At 39.3% G+C, this 21,112-nt stretch overlaps 1 protein-coding gene across 1 annotated transcript; it reads right to left on the bottom strand.

The window, feature by feature from the left end:
- Positions 1-4,543: 4,543 nt before the first annotated feature.
- Positions 4,544-18,336, bottom strand: ercc2 (excision repair cross-complementation group 2). Its single transcript, XM_022198080.2, has 23 exons — positions 18,165-18,336; positions 17,786-17,885; positions 17,171-17,248; positions 16,148-16,210; positions 15,934-16,047; positions 15,713-15,829; positions 14,130-14,246; positions 13,632-13,755; positions 13,441-13,537; positions 12,781-12,914; positions 11,646-11,814; positions 11,268-11,386; positions 11,028-11,097; positions 10,671-10,740; positions 10,200-10,301; positions 9,941-10,004; positions 9,531-9,652; positions 9,308-9,400; positions 9,127-9,199; positions 8,965-9,035; positions 7,346-7,489; positions 6,689-6,832; positions 4,544-5,255 (listed from the first exon to the last, which is right to left on the bottom strand). Exons 1-23 carry the CDS (start codon positions 18,167-18,169, stop codon positions 5,163-5,165), a joined length of 2,283 nt encoding a protein of 760 aa, XP_022053772.1. The 5' UTR covers positions 18,170-18,336; the 3' UTR covers positions 4,544-5,162.
- Positions 18,337-21,112: the final 2,776 nt, after the last annotated feature.

The following is a 21,112-nucleotide window of genomic DNA, read 5'->3' as shown; positions in this document are numbered from 1 at the left end:
TTCCCTTTTCTTCCCAATGGCGATTTTAGGGGGTGGCCTGGGGTGGCCGGGGCCACCCCTGAAATCTCATTGGCCACCCCTGCGGCCACCCCAGATCTGATAGGTAGTTGGTCACATGGGCGTAACGGACGCGGGGTACGCATGGGACATGTCCCCCGCACTTTCCACATCTGTCCCCTCTGTCCCCCGCACTTTTTTCAGCCGTTACAACAGCTAAACCCGTTATTAGCATCCAGTAACGTGTTTTCCCGAGCTGTCTTTGAATGGACCATGAGCGCATGCTAACGCAGGTGTTCCACAGGAGACGTGCTGCTGTGCTGAGCAGTGCTGAACGTGCGTCTGGAGTAATGTTTAGCAAACCAGCCAGAGCTAGCAAGAAGCAAAAAACTTTACACAGTTCTTTCCAAACAAACCGTGTAAGTTGTGTGACCTTGTTGGATGTAAACAATGTTAGACTTGTTAGCTAAATGATGACAAGGTAAAACGTGGCAATATATCAATATGTTAAGCTAGTTAATAATTTAAATGCTGTTGCCTCCGTTACATTACTGCTAATTAATTTATTCTTGGAATAAACCCAGTCCTCTTTAATTTCTGGGCAGAAGATGTGCTCACAATTGCTCTCCATGTATTTAAGTCTTTTGGTCCCAAAAGAGGAGAGTCAGGGAGGAGAAAAAAGAATAGGCTATCTATGGTATAAAAGTGGTTAAATTTACAACTATTTTTACTGCTTCTCTTTCAAATTCTATCTCAGAATTTTGATTTTCAGACTTTTTAAATGATTATTTCCATAACAAAGAGCAGAGTCAGGCAGGAGATGGACCAGAGGCGGCGGCCAGCAGTAATGTTGACCATGCAGGGTCTGCAGAGGTGAAAAAATATATGTGGCTGAGAAAAAAATATGTATCTATGGGTTAAAGTGATTTTGAGGTTAAATTCTACTGCAATTTTTACTCTTCCTAATGCTATTTCAGAATTTTTCTTACCACATTTTTAATGTTTATTGCCATAACAGAAAGAGCAGAGTCAGGGAGGAGATGGATCAGAGGCCAGCAGCAGGGACAAGGATGTAGGGTCTTTACAGGTAAGGAGAGATTATAACTTCCTGAAAATAATATATCTATTGCAGGGAGAAACCAGGCAGTACTGATCATTTCATGTTCAGTGTTTGGCACCTTTGGCTACTCGTCCAGTAGATGTTCAAGGGACATTGTTGTCAACTCAACTAGAGTTTGGCCACTAAAACTTTAGATTTTATAGTTTAAAGTTTTATACTTTATAGTTTAAAGAACTAGCCTCGTTGGTCCCCTGGTATTGTACTGTGGCTGTTAGGGATTATGTGGTTCTTTAGCCACTAAGAACGGTGCAATTAAATGTAAGAGAATGATAAATCGCTCTGAAAAATTTGTCCCCCTCACTTCTGAGATGGTGGTTACGCCCATGGTTGGTCAAGTTCGTCAACACGAGAAACAAGAGATATTCTGTCAATCAATGATAGAAACATCACACGTGTAGCTACTATGCAAGGTGCTCGGATATTTTTTTACAATGCTGGTTTTGCCACTCAACACTTAGATGCCGGACTTCTGTTCAGCCTATGGATGCTCTAATGAGCGCTGTAAGGAAACAAGAGCTCGTGGGGTTACTTTTCACATGTAAGATGTATGTAAGGAATAATATATTGTTAGCAGGTTGTCATAGCTAGAGTGAAATAAACGCCGAGAAGATGGATAGAACCCCATCAGCTCCGTGTCTGGCTTCTACCCATGATCTAACCAGCTCTCTACATCATCCTGTGTATTACACAGCTGCTTACTGGTGAAATAACTAATCTGAGACAATTTTTGGTTTAAAATTCGATGTTATGAATCTAGCGTTCCTAGCAACTTACTGCAGTAATTGGTACAAGATGGCGCTTCAGTTAGTAAAGCAACAGTACAGGTGACACAGTTGATGAGCTGATGACTGATAATGTTATTCTACAGGATGAGTTGAGAGCAGTTAAATTTTGCTAATCTAATCTAATTTGTGAAGAGATGAGGACTTTAATCCAAGGAAATGGCTCTTAGAAAATTTGTACCCTATCCTGAACATATTTTACTGATTTAGAGTAGTTAAAATAACCAGATATAATTGAGGACTGTAATAATGGGAAATGGAATTTAAAAATAAACCAGAATAGACACCTTTATTCAACACTTATGAGACAGGAAATCATGGGAGAAAGAGGGGATGTCACATGCAGCAAAGTACTGGGGTTTGAACTGTGGTCGGCTGCATACATGGCATTGAACTCCGCTATGCCATAGCCACCCCACACTAGCTTTGTGTCCCATCAAGGCCACCCCGGTAAAAAAGTCCTGGATACGCCACTGTTTCTTCCAGGTTGACCACATAATGAACTTGCCCCTAAGGACAGCTTTAGCAGCGTTCCACAGAATGCTAGGAGACACAGCTCCATTATTATTATTGGTCATATATTCTTTAAATTCATTCTCCATAAACGTCTGAAAATTAATGTCATTAAGACAGCCTGTGTTCAGTCGCCATAAGGTCTCTTTTGGTTTGTTGCTTAAATGAAGTGTCAAATACACCCCAGCGTGGTCAGATACGGTGCCTTGTGAAAGTATTCGGCCCCCTTGAACTTTCCAACCTTTCGCCACATTTCAGGCTTCAAACATAAAGATATAAAATTTTAATTTTTTGTCAAGAATCAACAAGTGGGACACAATCGTGAAGTGGAACAAAATTTATTGGATATTTTAAACTTTAACAAATAAACCTGAAAAGTGGGGCGTGCAATATTATTCGGCCCCCTTGCATTAATACTTTGTAGCGCCACCTTTTGCTGCAATTACAGCTGCAAGTCGCTTGGGGTCCATCCAGCATCCAGCATGTTCACCTCCAAGATCGTCTGAGACCAGCCACTCGGACAGCTGCTGAAACAATCGGTTTGCATAACCAAAGAATTTCTGCACAAACTGTCAGAAACCGTCACAGGGAAGCTCATCTGCATGCTCGTCATCCTCATTGGGAGCAAAAACAAAAGTGTTGCGTTTATATTTTTGAGTGTACAATCACTGAGACACCTTCACTGTACTCAGATGATCAGTGGAAACAGTTGCAGCAGTAATCAGGAGGTACAGAATGAACCATAGTGCGAGTAATCATGGCTGCAGTGGTCGTCCTCTGTTACTTTCACCAAAATACCGGCTGACGATTACCATGACTTGGATGACTGAGAATCTACACAGACAAACTGATTTGATGAGTGCAGTGACATTAGATGTTTATTTTTCATACAGTTGCCTAGCAACAGTAGCAAAGGAAATCAGAAAGAAAACACACATTAAAGTTCAGTACAGAAGAAGGAGGATTCTAGAATGTTAACATTCTACAAAGCAAAACGCATTTACAATCCAGTTTCAGTCACAAATGTGCAATCGTCAACAATAATTTTTACTAATTAGATTTTTAAAGATAATTTAATTCTCCTAGACAAACATAACCTCTATAGAGATTTTCTTTTCTTCGTTTGGATAAAATTAAGACTGCTAACCAAGTTGTCTTTATTTTATTTGTTCTTCTCGATGTCCTTGACTTTGTCAAGCACAGTGCCTATACTGGTGGAGCACTCACATTACTTTTTCCCCAAGAGGAACAAAAAAAAAAATCAAAAAGCACATTTGAAAAATTTAACTTGATATTTTAGGAGCACCCTATTGAGCATGTTTGGGATGCTCTGGATTGGCGTATACAACAGTGTGTACCAGTTCCCGCCAATATCCAGCAACTTCACACAGCCATTGAAGAGGAGTGGACTCCCCAATAAAACAAAACTGCACCTTTCAGAGAGGCCTTTTATTGTGGGCAGTCTAAGGCACACCTGTGCACTAATCATGGTGTCTAATCAGCATCTTCATATGGCACACCTGTGAGGTGGGATGGATTATCTCAGCAAAGGAGAAGTGCTCACTATCACAGATTTAGACAGATTTGTGAACAATATTGGAGAGAAATGGTGATATTGTGTATGTGGAAAAAGTTTTAGATCTTTGAGTTCATCTCATAAAAAATGGGAGCAAAAACAAAAGTGTTACGTTGATATTTTTGTTGAGTGTAGTTTAGTATGCCGTCCAAAATGTCACAAAGACGACATCATTTAGTGTATACATACATCTACATACACATATGCACACACGTATATGAAGAGTTTATTTGCAAAAACAAATAACTGTTTTATAAATTTTCAGAAAATTTATTTTTATATTGTTTACTTGAGATAATAACAGTAACAATAATTGATTTTTTTCTCTGTTTTGTCATGTATTTTTCTACTCAGTCAAATCCACTCAACTTCAGTTTGATATTATCTCAAGTAAACAATAAAAAAAGTTTTCTGAAAATGTATCAAAATGGAGTTATCTGTTTTTGCAAATAAACTCTTCATATACACACATACATACATATATAGGGTTAAAGGCCGTTCTCTCAAAACACACAAAAAGTAAAATGCATTCCTAAGAAGAACAACACAACCGGCTGATTAAATACAAACATTTATTGTCCATCTTCCTTGTTGGAACACAGGTAAACAAATATTCAGTATAAAATGCGACTATGTACAGTTACAGTAGTCTAGTCTGTATGACAGACACTATTTGGACCGATGTTACACCCACAGATGGAAGAATGATTCTGCAGCTGATGCAACACGTTGACCCACTGATGCCGTTTGTAACTTATCAAAAGAGGACAATTTTAAAACGGCGCGACTTGTTTCTCGACTGAAAATAAGTGCCACAATCTGTTGAAACGCTGGGAACTAATTCAAGTATTAGTTTACTTATAATAACGGAAACTGTTCATTACTGCTGACATTTCTGTTTTCTTTTCAATAGTACTTGTTAGCTTTAAGTGGCAGCTGAGCCAACCTGTACTTTAAATACTGTAATGGTACGTTTACCACACAGAGGAAAAGAACTTCTTAGGTAGTTTTGTTTAACCTCCTAAATCCTGCCTATCTGGAAGTCTGCGCTGCCCAAAGTGAACTCTGTAAGTTGTATCTGCCACTTGACCCACTTCTGATTATTGTTAACGGCCGATGACCCCATTGCGGGCGTTGCCATGGTGACGACGTAACGCAGCAGAGTGTGTCACCTTCAGGTCTGATGAGCAATCTGAGTGATTTTCTGCAGCATTTCCTCCGACTCCAGCTGCTCCAGCGTCAACAGAGACAGACCCAGCTGGTCCTCCTGGACAGAATATAGAGGTAAATATAAAAATGAGGGACTGTCTGGTCAGTCAGATTTACTGTTCTGCTAAATAACACAGCTGAGGATTTCAGAACCTCTAGTTTACAGTTGGATTCGTCAAAACATTTTACACCCATTAAATTACAAATAATCCATCCATACTAAAACATGCAGTTGTGTAAATTTACTTGTCCTGAGACCAAATCTAAAAAAACAGGAGAAGATAATGTTTGAAAATATTTTTATAATACCAAATAAGCCTGGAGTTCTCCCTACGTAAAAATGACACTTTTCTCTTGTCCCACCTCCCTGACGACCAAATCTCAAATAAAACAGTTAAAATAAAATTTAAATCTCCTTTGTTGGCATTATTTTTTCATTGATGTTTCTTAATATTTTAAAGAATTATGTACAACATGCACCCAGCCTAGCTGATGACATTTTTGTAATTTTTGTCTTGTTTCTCTCTTTTCTTTTTTTGTCGTTTTGCATGTCATTTTTGTTGTTTTGTCTTGTTTTTGTCACTCTGTCTTTTTCTTTGTTTTGTGTCTCATTTTTGTCGTTTTGTGTATTGTCTCGTTTTTGTCAAATCATATTTTCATCCCATTGTCAGCCTTGATTGAACGTCTCACTCTACCTCATATTATCAGGATCAGACTCATTCTTTTGACTGTTTTCCATCAGTCAGTTTGTCCTCTTGGTCAGCAGTAACAGCTAGCTAAAGATCTAGCTGCTACTGCTGAGAAAATGATCACATTAGCATGGATTAGCAACCCTGTTACTGTGATTAGAATAGGGTTAGCAACAACACAGAACATGGAATAAAAAGGGTACCATTGATGTGTATAAGCTGAGCCGATCAAGCCTTTGATAGTTTATTACCTATTAATGATGAATATGTAGCGGAAAACTGTAAAAGAGAGGTTTATTTTTCAGAAATTTTGAGGCCAAAATGTCCTCCAATTTTGGAATGACCCAAAAACGTGAGAACTTGTACCAGCATTTTTTCCCCTTTTGAATGGAATTCCAATTTTATCTACTGTCCGTCACAAAAATGTGGATGCCAGGTGATGTAGTGCCTGGAATTATTTCATTTACATGACAAAACATCACAGTACATGGATGTCTTTGTGTTTAATTATTCTGCGCTCATTAGACAATGCTATTGATTTGTAATTTGAGGACAAACCTTTCACTTCAAAATCAGCAACTACATTTATTACCTTCAGCTTTTCCCACAAATGAGACAAGAGTTTGGTGGTTTTAAATTGCTCTCACTTTTACTGTCTCACATTTTTTGTTACACCTGAACACTGAATCAAAACTACATTTACACCACTGTTTGGTTAGTTGTTCATCTGGGTAGTAGAAGGAAAAAGAAAACTATTTCAAAGCCCAGATTTCACTCTTGTGTAGTGGTTGTCTGGTCGTACCTGTCTGAAAGGCTGAGCCATCTGTCGCAGGAAGTGCTTGGAGAGCTGCACGGTCTCGTCCACGGTGAGGTTCAGGCTGCCGTCGTTGATGTGCTCCTGAATCCAGCGAGGAAGTTTTCCACGTTTGTCCGCTCGGGCGTAACGCTGAGGAGCAGAGAGGGAAGTTAATACAGCTTCTATCATCACACACCGACTCATCTTCATTCTGTGAAGTAAAAAAATGACTCTTTCCTCAGACGTTATCTCGACCTTCCGACAAGCAGATGCTGCAGGAGGAAGATGTGTCAGGATTCTCTGCTCTGGTCAAGATCAGATATTGTTTATTCTGACGTGACTAAGCAGACTAGTTGTCTCCATATTGGTCTGCAAACTAAATCTGACCTTCTCCCAGCTACAATATGTACTAAAAGACCAGAAAGAATCCTCAGAACTGATGCTGGCATTGCTTGCATGAACTGCTGTTCTGTTGGTGTCACTTCTCCTGATATCAATAAACGCTACTCGCAACCTAAATCATCTGAGTCTGTCTCTCCGTTTCTTCCTCCTCATCCTCTCTCGACCTCGCTAAACTTCCACGACACATTCTGAAATAAACCATGTGTCGGTAAGAGGTGAAGTCTAGAGTCAAACATTCAGAGTGACAGAAACATCAGGCACCTTGTCAGCAAAAATCATGAGTCCGTAGTCGGTCTTTCCTCTGATGGCTCTTCCCACACACTGAGCTGCGTGACGCATGGCATCAAACGTCAGGAAGTCGTTCTCTCTGATCTGAAACTGATCCCGAAGGTACTCCAGCCGAGCCTGAGTCATGAGTTTCACAGAGGGGAAAACATATGCATAGACAATAAAAACATTAAATGAAGCTGAAAAGAAAATTACTCCTCAAATTAGTACTAAAACATCTGTGTTTGTCTTTTCATTAACAATAGTTTGAGTTTAGGAAAAGACAAATCCGAAATCAGCTGCCACTTGCACCGTGCTAAAACTTCTGCATTTTAATATTAAAACACATCTGAATTAAATACTACCTTTATAAACTTTATACATAAATTCAGTTCAGCTGTGTGATCATTCTGAGATGTAGTGATGCTGTTAAATACACACACACACACATAATACAAAAACAAGACAAAATATTACTAAAATGAGACAAAGACAAAAGCGAGAAACAAAATGACAAAAAAATATTGGACAAAAACAAGACAAAAAAATACAAATGACACAAACGAAACAAAAACAAAACGACAAAAAAAGAAACAAGCAAGACAAAAAAAATCCCCACAAAACGACAAAAACAACGATTTAAAGCAAAGCACAAAATGACAAAAATAAGACAAAAAACAAAAGCGAGACAAAAAGGAAACACAAAACAACAAAACATGAGGCAAACAACCAAAGTCAGACAAAAAAAACAAGACAAAATATTACAAAAATGAGACAAAATGACAAAACAACAATGAACAATCTAGTATTTTACTTTATGATCAAAACAACTTGTCATGGTCTAGAAATTATTTCAAATTCATAGTTTTACAAATTTATAATCTTCTCTGTAATTTTTACACTTTACAAAGTCGTCCAATGGCCGGATTGGACCCTCTAGAGCAGGGGTTTCAAACTCAGTTCCTGGAGGGCCACTATCCTGCATGTTTTAGATGTTTCCCTCTTCCAGCACACCTGATTCAAATGATCAGCTTATCATCAAGCTCAGCAGAAGCCTGATAACGAGCCTGATCATTTGAATCAGCTGTGTTGGAAGAGGGAAACATCTAAAACATGCAGGATAGTGGCCCTCCAGGAACGGATTTCAACACCCCTGTTTTAGATGCTTCCCTGTTCCAACACACCTGACTCAAACGATCAGCTCGTCATCAGGCTTCTGCTGAGGCTTGATGACGAGCTGATCATTTGAATCAGGTGTGTTGGAGCAGGGAAGCATCTAAAACATGCAGGACATGGGGTCCTGAGGAACAGGGTTGAGAACCACTGCTCTAGAGGACCGGTTTTGGCCCGTGGGCCGCATGTTTGACACCCCAGATCGAGGATAAACAATTTTAAAAACACCTTTCATTTAAACACAGCTGGTTCTGTGTCCTAAAGCATTTCTTCATGCATTCATAATACACAGTTAACAGTTTACATTCAAGGTTGAGACTTCTGACACTTAGTGCTCAACACTGACAGCTCCAAAGTCAGCAAATAGGGATTTCTGCATTTCTAAACTGATGAGTAAATGTAGAGCTGCTGACAGTAAGAGAGTCTGTGATAATTCTGACCTTCAGGATGCGGCTCTGCGTGTAAACATAAGGAACTCCAAACATGATGACTGCTCGGCCAAAATGGTGCACTGAAAACGGAAAGAAAACGAGATTTATCATATATGTGACCACAAATAATTCTACCACCACAAGCTTCACCTCTGTCGCTTAATGACGCACCGAAATCTATCCCTTCGGACACTTTTCCTCTGGCCACAGAAAGGAGGATGGCTCCTCTGCCGTTCTCACAAGCCTGAAGAGCAACAACACACAGAGAAAAGTCAGAAAATGTTTTAGCATGGAGTGGCAGCTGATTTATTTATTAATGAGCATAAAATAGGAGAGCAGGAGCCCCTCTGACCTCCTGATATTTCTCCAGAGCCATGCTGGTCTCTGCTGCGTCCTGAGTCTCGATGAAGATCAGCTTGTTCCTCTGGATGTTCTCCAGGATGCCCTGCAAACAAAACAAAAATATGTCAAATTTATACTGCTTTAAGAAAAAAAACACACAATTACTATACTGTTTCAACTACGCAAATATTGTGCATATTCTATTTATTTTATTGTTAAATCCGTGCACTGACCTGTTCATACCACGACGCCACGATGTTCTCCATGTAGACGTAGCTGGTGAAAAACGCCACGATCCCATCAGGAACCACGGCGGACATCTCCAGAAGCAGGTTGCCATAGTTACGAATCACAGCTGGGAGAAAAAATAGATTTTAAAGGTTTTCATGGAAAACATGAAATTGTCTGGGTGATGCAAAACTTTTGAAGAGCAGTGTAGAACAACATTAACTCATTTTAGAGCAACTTTAACTCATCTAGAGCAACATTAAAGCAACTTCAAGTAATACAGAGCAACTTTAACTCAAATAGAGCAACTTTAACTGATGCAGACCAGCTTTAACTACTAATAAACATTATCTAATATAGAGCAACTTTAACTCCTTTAGAGCAACTTAGCAAATAGCTGCACATTTTTACTAACCAAAGTCTTCTCTGGTCTCAAACTTGGAGCTCAGAGCCACCTGATCGTTTCCCCGTCCGACAATCTATGCAAGACAAAAGAGAAGAAAAAAAAAAGACAAACAATATTACATTTATACTTTATTTGATCAAAGGTTGTGATGCAGTGTTTTTGTGACATTATTTGTCAAATTCCTGCTCCTTGATAACTTTCAGATGATCCTTTCCATTCATAAAAGCAACATCAATGTTTAGTTTCGTGTCTGAGTGAAGTTACTCACCAGAGGACAGAGGCAGGTCCGAGCCAGCGTCATGGTGAAGGACGCCATGGTAACGGGGCGAAAGTCGAGGATTCTGGGATAAATGTCCAGAGGAGAGAGAGTCTGAAAACGGAGGACAAGACGGTCAAACTGAGGTGGCCCATTCATTTATTAATGAACGGCGAAAAAATTTAACTTAAAACCTAACTACTTGATCACAGTATTGACGTTTTTTTGTCTTGAATGAAGGAAGGACCAGATATTAAGCTACCAAACCGCTACCAGTTGTGACAGTTGAATATTTTAAACAAAAACAAAAATCATGGCAGTACTCAAACACGACATGAATGAAGCTGCAGGATTATAGTTCAACATGATATTCAAACTGAAAAAGGGTATCCTTAAGGCAAATAAAATGACAAATCTCAACTGTTAAGAGACTAAAATGACTGTAAAATAGGTAGAGAAAGGAGAAAGTGAAAGGTAACATACCCCCGAGGTGATGATGACCGACTGAAACCTTTGAAAAACCGGTTTGATGGCTATAGATGGATCCATACAGCTGAGAGCAGAACAAAACCTCACCGTTTACATCACAGACTTCAACCTGTATCACCTCACACATCTAAAATCAATGACTTTAACCCACTATAGCTTGTAATCAGAACCTGGGTCCAACAAATACCAAAACTTTTAAATGCCAAAATGGTTATTTTGAGGATATTTTAGCGTCTTGCGTTGAAAAATCCACCCAATCAGTGACAGATAACACTCAGTGACTGTGTAATATGCACCAAACAGTCAATAATTTCCTGTTTTTAAATCCACATTTAATCAGTTCTGACTCACCTGAAGTGAAGCACCGGGTTGGCGATGGTTGGTGTTCTGTCTTCAAAGGGCTCAATAATAATCGTAAAACCTTCACAGAGAGACAGAAAGATGTTTGATTAATCATCGAAAGATGTCAAAAACTAAACCTCACTTCTATACAACTTAACCTTACTTGAACTACAGCATCTGCTTGAGTACTACATATGCCAACGCATTTGGATTTGGAGTATTTTAGGGTGTAAATGGGTGCTTTGGTACCTTGGCTGTAGGTGCTGACGAGGGTAGCAAAGTTGGAGATGAGAGTAACAGCTGAGAAGTCTGCGATGTCGGCGATCTCCAGAGTTCGTAGCAGCGAATGCAAACGCTCTGCACAAAACCTGAGACAAGACATGGACAGAAGAGAAAAGATTACAGAGAGAAAAGTGTATGAGAATCAATACAGATGTTAAGTAAGACAGATATTCAGATGGAAAAAGAAGATAAACTAAGAAACGGCTGGATGAATTAGAGTGATGAAGGAAAAAAGGAAGAACTGAAGAAGATTTAAGAAACAGAAAGAGCAAGAAACTTAATGAGTGATGTTTGAAAGATGTCAGATAGGACGAGAACTTCCAGGATTTGAGTTTTCATTCTGACCTGAGAGGTTTGCGGTCGATGCAGACTTTGTCAAAGATGTCTTTGAGGAACTGGGGGGCGCTCTCCTGCACCACATGGTGGACCCTCAGACGGGACTTCAGATACTCCAGGAAACGTCTCAGGAATCCAACAAAGTGCTCGGCTGTTCGAATCGTACCAGGGACGGCCTCTGAGCGAAGGAGAAAGACGGCAGAAAACAAAAAAAACATGAACTTTTTGGAGGTCAGCCTTGTGTTTATGTCATATACAACATCCATACTGAGCTGGGTAAATTCATGAACCTCTTTGTCCATGTTTTGGTTCTTGTTCATAATGTCCTGAAATTTGTTCATCGAAATATTGAATTTCCCCAAGGGGATGAGTAAAGTATCCATCCATTCCATCCATCTATCACCCATCCATCCATCCAGCATCTATCCATCCATCCATCCATCGATCCAGTATCTACCCATCCATCTATCACCCATCCATCCATGCAGCATCTACCCATCCATCCATCCATCCATCCATCCATCCATCCATCCATCGATCCAGTATCTACCCATCCATCATCCATCCATCTATCACCCATCCATCCATGCAGCATCTATCCATCCATCCATCCATCCATCCATCCAGTATCTACCCATCCATCCATCCATCCATCCATCCATCCATCCATCCACACTGCTTTGGTACTACAGTGTGTCTGGGGGAAAAAGGGCTGCAGTAGTGCATAACTTCATAGTATTCTTAAACTTAAGTAGGAGGAAGAAGAACAAACGGCATCTTAAAAGCAATTTGGCTTGTGGTTGTTTTATGACAGCTTTAACCATCTTTCATTGAAATTTTTCAAAACCAATTGCAATAAACACAAAGCTGAAAAGGGCAGAAAGACACTCAAACAGAAATCCCTTTCTTTGGTGGTTTTTAAAGGTTTAAAGGCCCAGTAAAAGACTTTTTTGGACTTTTAATGTATTCGCAGAAAAAATGCCAAACATGACTTTTTTTGCACACAAACAGCATTTTAAAATGTAGCTGGCTTCATGTAAACAGTCTATTCCATCATTTGCAGACACAAACACACGAAAGGAAGGGATCAAATCAGTAAACTGGTTCTTTTAGTGTTTTTGTCTGATCCTGGTGACAAACAAACCTTTAAGAATTTCATCAGGTAACACCGGGTTTGAAAGGTAGACGTCCGTCTCCCTGGCAACGTTGGCTTCCTTCAGTCCCTCCACCAGCCGTCGGTATTCCTCCCTCAGCTTAGCGGCGTCTGTTTCCTTTATTCTGTCAGAGGCGAGAACAGTTTTATTCTTCCATTAGTCCTCGCTTATCAAGGTTAATGCTGGAATTAAGAAACAGTGGATCTGTTTTACTGTGCAGGTTTATATACAAAATAAAACTGAACAGTTTTCATCATTAAATATGTCTGTCTGATGTAGGATTAAAGTCAGGAAGTGGAGGAGAGACATTTGGTGTAACGTTCAGTCAAGTAAATGTTTACATGATCTCTGCTTCATCTAGAGAAACATTTTTGGGCTCCAAAGTTTTCCACTAATTATGAGATGCTGATATTCTAGCCTGGATAAATTAACTAAATCATTTAGAGAAAAGACGTCACTGCAGGTTTGGGTTCAATCGGAGTCTGAGCAGCAACGTCTCTTTCACAAACTAAATCCAAAACTAATGCAAACTAATCTGCTCACACAAAGATGAGGTACAGAATACAGTTTTTACCGCAGATGTTGAGTCTGGTCTTTGAGAGAAATATTGGAAACTGAAATGCACCTAGAGAGTAGAGTATTTCTCTTACTTCTGGATGGTGTTCTGCAGCGTGTCCACGTTGTTCTGGCAACGATCCAGTGTTCGTCTGGTAATGTTCACACTCATGGAGTCGATGCAAACATTATCTGAGGAGAAGACGAAAGAAAAGGAGGTGGAATTAGGCAACAAAATTTACAAGATTATTCTAAATTCAGTTTAGATGTCTGTTCCGTTCCTCACCGATATTATGAGCCTCATCAAACACCACCACAGATTTCTTGGCGAGCTCCTTGGACACCAGGTCGGCGATCTTAGGATCCAGCAGGTAGTGATAACTGTAGACCACGATGTTAGCATGAAGGATCTGAGAGGAGATGCAGACAGTGAGTGGAAGAAAAACAAGATATAGAACTAAAAAAACTATTATATTCTGTAAAACTTAGCCTCAAGTACTGTCAGATTATCTTCCAGTCAGTGAGAGAAACAAAGATTCTCACTAAAATACTTCTGATATTCTGGCAAATAAAAATTCAAGAAAAGATTGCATTTTTTTTAAATTTTTAACTCATTTTCTCAGGACAGTTGTCTGTGGAATTGTTGATTTTGTTATTTTTCTCCTTAAAACACAGGATCTGTTGGAAGTTTAATAAACTATGAAATCAACAGAAAGTCTGAATAAGTGCAAGAAAACATTCGGAAACCTATTATTTTTCCACATATTTAATGTTTGTAACGTACCGCATAGCGAGCCAGGTAATAAGGACACCATCCCTTCCTCCTGCCGAAGTCCTTCAGGTCGTCCAGGTTGTAGATTCCAGCTGGAAGAGGAACCTGACGACCGACGGCGTCGAACTCCTGAAGCAAAAAGAAGAAAGATGAGTGAAGTTTAAGGAAACGAGAGTGGAGGCACATTATAACACGTTAACTTCAGCTGCAAACATAAAGCATCCGACATGCACTTTACTCAGTCAGAGGCTTGTTAAAGGTCAGAATTTACACTTTATTTCCACCTTCAAACATGCATCAGTCTCATTTATGTTGCATAATTTCAGCAGTTTGTTTTCTGCAGCTGAACCTGAGATGGAGTTCATTCAGAGGAGAAAAGAAACTCAACACCAGCTCTAATCTGTAGTTACACACAGCAGATTATCTGAGTGCTGCTCATTGTTCATTTTAACCCAGTTAGAGATCCTGACAGGAGGGAAACTGTGTCAAACAGCGGATGGATTTCAGTTTTTACTGAGGTGTGGAACCAGCTCTTTGTCCAGTCACATGAAAATCTGATCACTAATAACACACTTTATGTAAATGAAATTCAGCAGGAATATTTCAATAATTCACAGGGAAGAGTTGAAGGAAATTCAGTTAAAGAGCTTAAAAAAAAATCTAACACAGAGCTGATGAGCAGAAAATCAATTCGTATTCTGACATCAGTTAATTGCTCTTCAAGTTAAAATGTCAGTTATTTGTATTATGGCGATATTTAACAAATAAATCAGCTGTAATTCTTAAACCCTTACGATGCTGTTTAGGATTTATCACCAGCAAAAGTCCAGTTTGACTTGCTGTGAACCAGAATAAACTGCAGAACAACATGAAGCTGGATTCACTTTTACACATTTGGCAATTTTAGTTTTGTATTTTAGTTTCACCTTTAGTTCGTCTTGTTTAAGTCGATTCTTTTGCTTTAAATTCTAAATGAAAACTATTCTTAACAGCTTTATTCGATTAATTTTGCTTCTTAAAATATTTTGTCATTCATATGCAAGTTTCTTCTTCATGTGTCTACATTTTTTTTGTTTAGTTTCTTACTCTGCCGTCTCATAATCGTGTAAAAGAAGTTGAACGAATTAATCTAGTGGTACTGGATTCTCAGCTGTATCTTTTTCTTCTTCCTATTTCTGTTTTATAGACTGAGAAATTAAATATCTTTGGGTTTTTGCCATTAGACTGACAACACAATTTCAAAAATTGGGCTTTTAAGCTTGAAGAAAGTGGAGGGAAATTCTCACATTTTATTGATGAAAGAAAGAAATGCTCTTCAACAGACATCATTGACATTATAATGTTCTGTTTTTTAATAATTTAACACAAAAAACTCTAGCATACTAATGACAGCACTTATTAGTATTATTTACATGTGTCTGATACTGTGTTGAGTGTGAAGGCAGAAAAATTCTCCAGGTGCCCAGAGATGCATTTCAAATTAAAAGTATCTTCATTTTTTGATTAGCACAAACTCTGACACTCTTCAAACAATGTTAATTATCAGCTTTTGTTTATTTTCTGATCACTCCAGTTGCTCTGAAACAGGTTCTTACCTCATAAAAGCGACAGACGGGCTGGTTGGGGTTAATGTGACGCTGTGCCCGGATGTACGACGCCGTCAGACTGTGACACTTTCCATCGACCTCCTTACCGAAGCGTAGAGAGCTCACCTATGTGGAATTTAATTGATCTTTTAGATGCGTTTCAGACAGAAAGCTCAGTCCTGTGTCTATTAAAGCTGCTTCAGATTAATCTGCTTTGCGTTTGTTTGTACCTCTGGGTGGATGCAGAGGTTCTTCCTGGAGGAAAGAGCCAAAGCCAAGAAGTTGTTCCTCTCTCCAGTTTCTTTGGCATAAAACTCCATCAGCTTCCTCAGCTCCTCCACAACCTCACAGAACAGACAGAGAAAGGCAAAAGTTAAGATGAGAGGACTTTAAAAGCATCTCATTTTTGTTTCTGCGCAGCAGTAACGCCATACATTTACACACCTTTTCGATCTCTGGAACTGTTCTGGAGCAATAAATTAACTTGGTCACATCCAAAGGAAAGACCTGAAAGAGAGAGCATCAAACATATTACGTTCTGTTAGCTGATTGGAAACCAGATTAAACAATAACTCCAAAAGCTCTTTAACCCTCCCGTTGTCCTCATTTACAAGCACCAAAAAATATTGTTTGCTTGTCTGAAAAAAATCCAGAAATTCAGCAAAAAAATCCCCAAATTTCAGAAAATTTGAAAAACCTTCAGGAAGAAAATTCCAATAATTCCTTAAAAGTTTCCTTTAAAAGTTTTATTCTAAAAAAAAAACCCTCCAAATTTGGCAAAAATATTCTTGTAAATATTTTCAAAAAATGAGTAAAAATCTTCCAAAAAATCCTAAAAAATATCTAAAGTGATTACATATATATATCAGTAAAACTTCTATTTTATTTAAGTACATTCACAAAAAATCTTCTTGAGTTTTTTGTGAATGTTCTTAAGAAACATTTTTGACATTTCTTTTTTCCACCAAAAAATGTTCAAAAATTTCCCAAAAAAAGTTGAAAATGTGGACATCAGAAGTTTCACTGTGAAAATATTTTTTCCCCACATTTTTGAACTTTGAACCGGGTCAATTTTGACCCGCAGGACGACACGAGGGTTAAAATCCCGGTTGTTGCTAGAGGTACGGACCCGTACCCGTAGCCTGTGGACTACAGATACGGCACTTGCCATTTGCCAATCAGATACACGAGATCTGGCCACGTGACTCCCGGTAGACGCTAGCGACCGTAGCATCGGTACTACAGGTACGGACCCTAAACCTGACCCTAACACTAACACTAACCCTAACCTTAGCTTACCTTTCAACAGTTTGCAGTGGTTAGCAGCTTCTTGGCTCGCGAGACTCGCGTACGGGTCCGTATCTGTCTGGCAAATGGAAAGTGCTGTACCCGTAGCCTGTGGGCTACGGATACGGGTCCGTATCTGTAGACACTACCTAAAACCCCAGAGAGAGAAGCTGAACTCACCCTCTGATAGGCAACGATAAGAGACAGCAGGGAGATGGTCTTCCCTGTTCCTGATGGCATCTCCAGGACTCCATGACCCTAAACACAAACACAGCTTTAATCAGTCACTTGTTCAGTCTACTGAAGACAAAACTCCCTTATTTAGTTACCTCAGCGTAGGGACATGATGCAACAACTCAACTAAAGTGGAAAGTTCGTACTAAAAACAGCAACTTTAGAGGAAAGCTGAGGCTTCTGGTTAAGCTCAATATAAACAGAAGGAACAAGACAATAATGTTAACTTATCTTTTAACCAGAATTAGGAACAAAGTAGCTACATGGAAAGAGGTGAAAGTACATTTACTCAAGTATTAGTTTTGAGGCACTTGCACTTTATATTTACACTCTACAAAATTTCAGAGGAAATATTTGGAGTAAATGTACCCAAAAGCTGCAGTATTACCATCACAGTGTCTTTTAAATACATCTTTAAACGTTTCTGGAGGGGATTTTCAAATCTAGCACACTTCTTCCACCACTAATATCGACATATGACCGTGTTATCATGCAAGTTTGACATTTTCTTAAAGGGGACGACTGTAAAATACAACCACACCCTGCAGAATAAACACCCACCTTGGCGTCCAGAGTCCTCTTCAGCTCCAGCATGTAGGAGTACTGTTCAGGATAGATGTAGTCATAAGGAAAATACACTAGTAGACCTTCAATGTTGAGCCTGGAATGACAGAGTAGCGATGCTAACAGCGAACAGCAACAAGAACATGTGAATGAAGCTAAGCTAATTAGCCTCGCAGAGATTATCAACAAGAACTCATTAACAAAGCTCTGGAGCAGAACTGGGATAAAGTGCACCAGCTGTAGTCAGATTTAGTGATAAGTTATCTCAGTAACATCAGCATGTTTCTGTTAAATTGAACGCAGTCAAGCTAACACTGATAGCTCATGTTGTCTGCAAATATTAGCTTTTCTCTTTTCTACCTTCGTAAACACTCACTTCATGTTTGCGAGACGGTTAACAGTCGCTCCTCTTTTTTGTCAGTCACTTCTGTTGCTTCGAAATAATCATTAACAACTTTAATACGACAAAAACACAAAACAAAACGCAGTTTGGCAGCGCCGGAAACTGCTACTGTTGCTTCTTCTTCTGCGGCTGCTACTGCATCCGTTTCTACTTCTACGACTCATATAATTGTCGCCATAGATATATCTATGAGTCTCGCTCCCTCCCTCGGCCTCCACAGGAAGCGGCAAGAATTACTCGAATCACCTGTTAAAAGTAAATAAAGTAACGTTGTAGTTGACAGCAATCGGTAGAATATTTACTAGCAATTACATAGCAAGTATGGTTATTTTTACATTTGCCAAATTTAAAAGTTTTAAAGCGACAACATCGGATAACGTCAAAAGCATCCTGTGATTTTTCACATCCACCAGGTGGCGTTATGACTGTATAATGGTCTAAGGAATTCATAAATGTCGGACTCTGTTCACACCATAGACTGTATATAAAGTGCAGTCTACAGTCTATGGATCACACATGTATGGATCACACATGTAAGGTTTGAGGCAGATTGCAGCATGTACAGTCCAGTTACACTGCATTTCCTGTGTCATGGTGAATTGTGGAAATTCCGGGGACCGCCATTACCATGTTCTCAGACTTTTGTGAAGCATTAGATAACTTTTCATCACCCATGGCTGGAGTACATCCTGGCCAAATTTGAGCTCTCTTCGGGTTACTCTGAATGTATAGCTCTAGAAAATGTCCAAAAATGACCCAAAAGTGTCGAAAATATGGCACATAATTCAAAATGGCCCACTTTCTGTTGTGTTTTGGGCATGGGTGTCATTTACAATTTTTTGCGTCTTGAGGAGTTACATATGCCTACCGAAGTTCATAACTGCACAAGACAAGTACTGGTCATAGTTCCTGTTTGAAAATTTCCAGGTGGAGCTATGGAACCATTTCTGCCAATATTTAGAATGAAGTCCCATCGCTGCTCTTCAACAGAAGCTTAGAAATACTGTAAACAAACACACCTGTTCTACGTGAGGTCAAAGGTTTGGAGGTTCATTTTTATGTCATTCCTTTTCAACAGGTGATTAAAAAAACAGCAGTTTGCATTATGAACTCCTGCTTTCCACATTGTGCCAGGTGTTCTGTACCTCCACAATTGCTACTCAGCTGTGGGCTTTTTCTCATGCTTGCTGTTATTATTTTACTCTCCAGTCCATTAGCAACACTGCTACCATGAGCCGGGGCCAATAAACCATCTGGCCGGGCTCCAGAAACAGAAAGCAGCCTCTTAATGGAGTGAAAAAGTAAAAGCAATTAAAGCTGCAAGCAGCGTTGGACGGGTTCTCGCATCCACGCTGATCGGCGAGTCCACGCATGTCCACCAGGTGGTGTTTCAACCGAGAGTGCATGTCGAACTATGAACGTGATGAAGTTTGCACTCTGATCACACGTAAAATTTCAGGCAGATTGGAGCATGTACAGGCTAGTCATAGAGCTTTTCTTATCCATCCACCAGGTGGTGCTGTGACCAAGAGTGTATTTTGGCCTTTGGATGTGATTAGGATTGGTCTCTGATCACACATGTAAAGTTTCAAGCAGATCAGAGCATGAACAGGCTAGTTTAAGAGCATTTCCTTCCATTCAGCAGGTGGCGCTATGACTATGGCTTTATATCAGCATGTGAATGTGATCAGGGCAAGACATTGACCATACATGTAAAGTTTGAGACAGATTGCGCAATTCCCATAAAATATCAAATTTTTCGCCAGTGCATGCAAAGTTTGACACATTTTGGGGTATGTTTAGGCTGCCAAACTGGAGTTTGAAAAGACGGGAAAAGAGTGAAGAAGAAGAAAAAGAACCCGCGTTTCAATAGGGTCCTTCGGCACCGTCAGTGCTCGGACCCTAATAAATGCAGCATGGCTCAGAAACAGTGAACAGAGGAGCAAGGTGTTGGACGATACATTAAGCATGGTGAAACATCTTTCTGCAGATAATGAGCAGAGACTTAAAACTGGACATTTTTTTAATGACTCAAAAATTGTCATTTTAAAACACAGTTTGAGTAATTTTAAACTAGTTTAATCTGTTTTTGGACAGTTTTTGGGTGATTTTCGTAATTTTTTAAATAATTTTGGATATTTGTGGTTACTCTGGTTTATTTTCAAGTCATTTTGGATACATTTTGAGTCATTTTTGAACATTCAATTTAAAATAAATGCAGCATGGCTCAGAAACAGTGAACAGAGGAGCAAGTTGTTGGAGATACATTCAGCATGGTGAAACATCTTTCTACAGATGATGAACAGAATTATTGGAGGTTGTGAAAATATCTATATTATGCATTTTCCCCCAGTACTTTTGACACCTGTGGACACTTGGAAGAATGTTGGACATTTTAATTTTTCTTCTTCAGTTTTTTTTGTGAAATAAATAATTAAAGAAATTCGACTTTATATCTTTTTTTCTTTTCAAAAGAATGATTTCTGCTACTTTGAGTCATTCATGTGTTTCCACTGAGCTGCAGGACTTTTACTTTGTAAATCCTCTCTTCCTCTGGTGACCAGCAGGAGGCGCTGCAGTCAAACAACCAGAAGCTGCAGCTATCTATGGCAGCAGCAGCACAAAGTGACCTTTTGGTTGCGGACGTGACGTGGGGCGTGGCCTGTTTGATGAACCCGCCTGGGTTCATCGCACAGTGTATAGGTCCATAGACATATATAAAGAGGTCTATGGGTTCGTCTCATAGTGTATAGGTCTATGCATATGGGTCTATGGGTTCATCTCAAGTAGACAAAGCGGAAGTTACACAGAAGCTACAAAATAAAAGCATTCTGCATCGCAATTCAATATGATTGCAATACTACTGACCTATTTTAATTTTATTTCCATGATTACGTTTTAATTTTTCTATTCTTGTCTTG

Source organism: Acanthochromis polyacanthus, chromosome 13, assembly GCF_021347895.1.
Source record: "Acanthochromis polyacanthus isolate Apoly-LR-REF ecotype Palm Island chromosome 13, KAUST_Apoly_ChrSc, whole genome shotgun sequence".
Lineage (NCBI taxonomy): Eukaryota > Metazoa > Chordata > Actinopteri > Pomacentridae > Acanthochromis > Acanthochromis polyacanthus.
The sequence above is the reverse complement of the archived record's forward strand: the minus strand, read 5'-3'. Positions and strand labels throughout refer to the sequence as shown.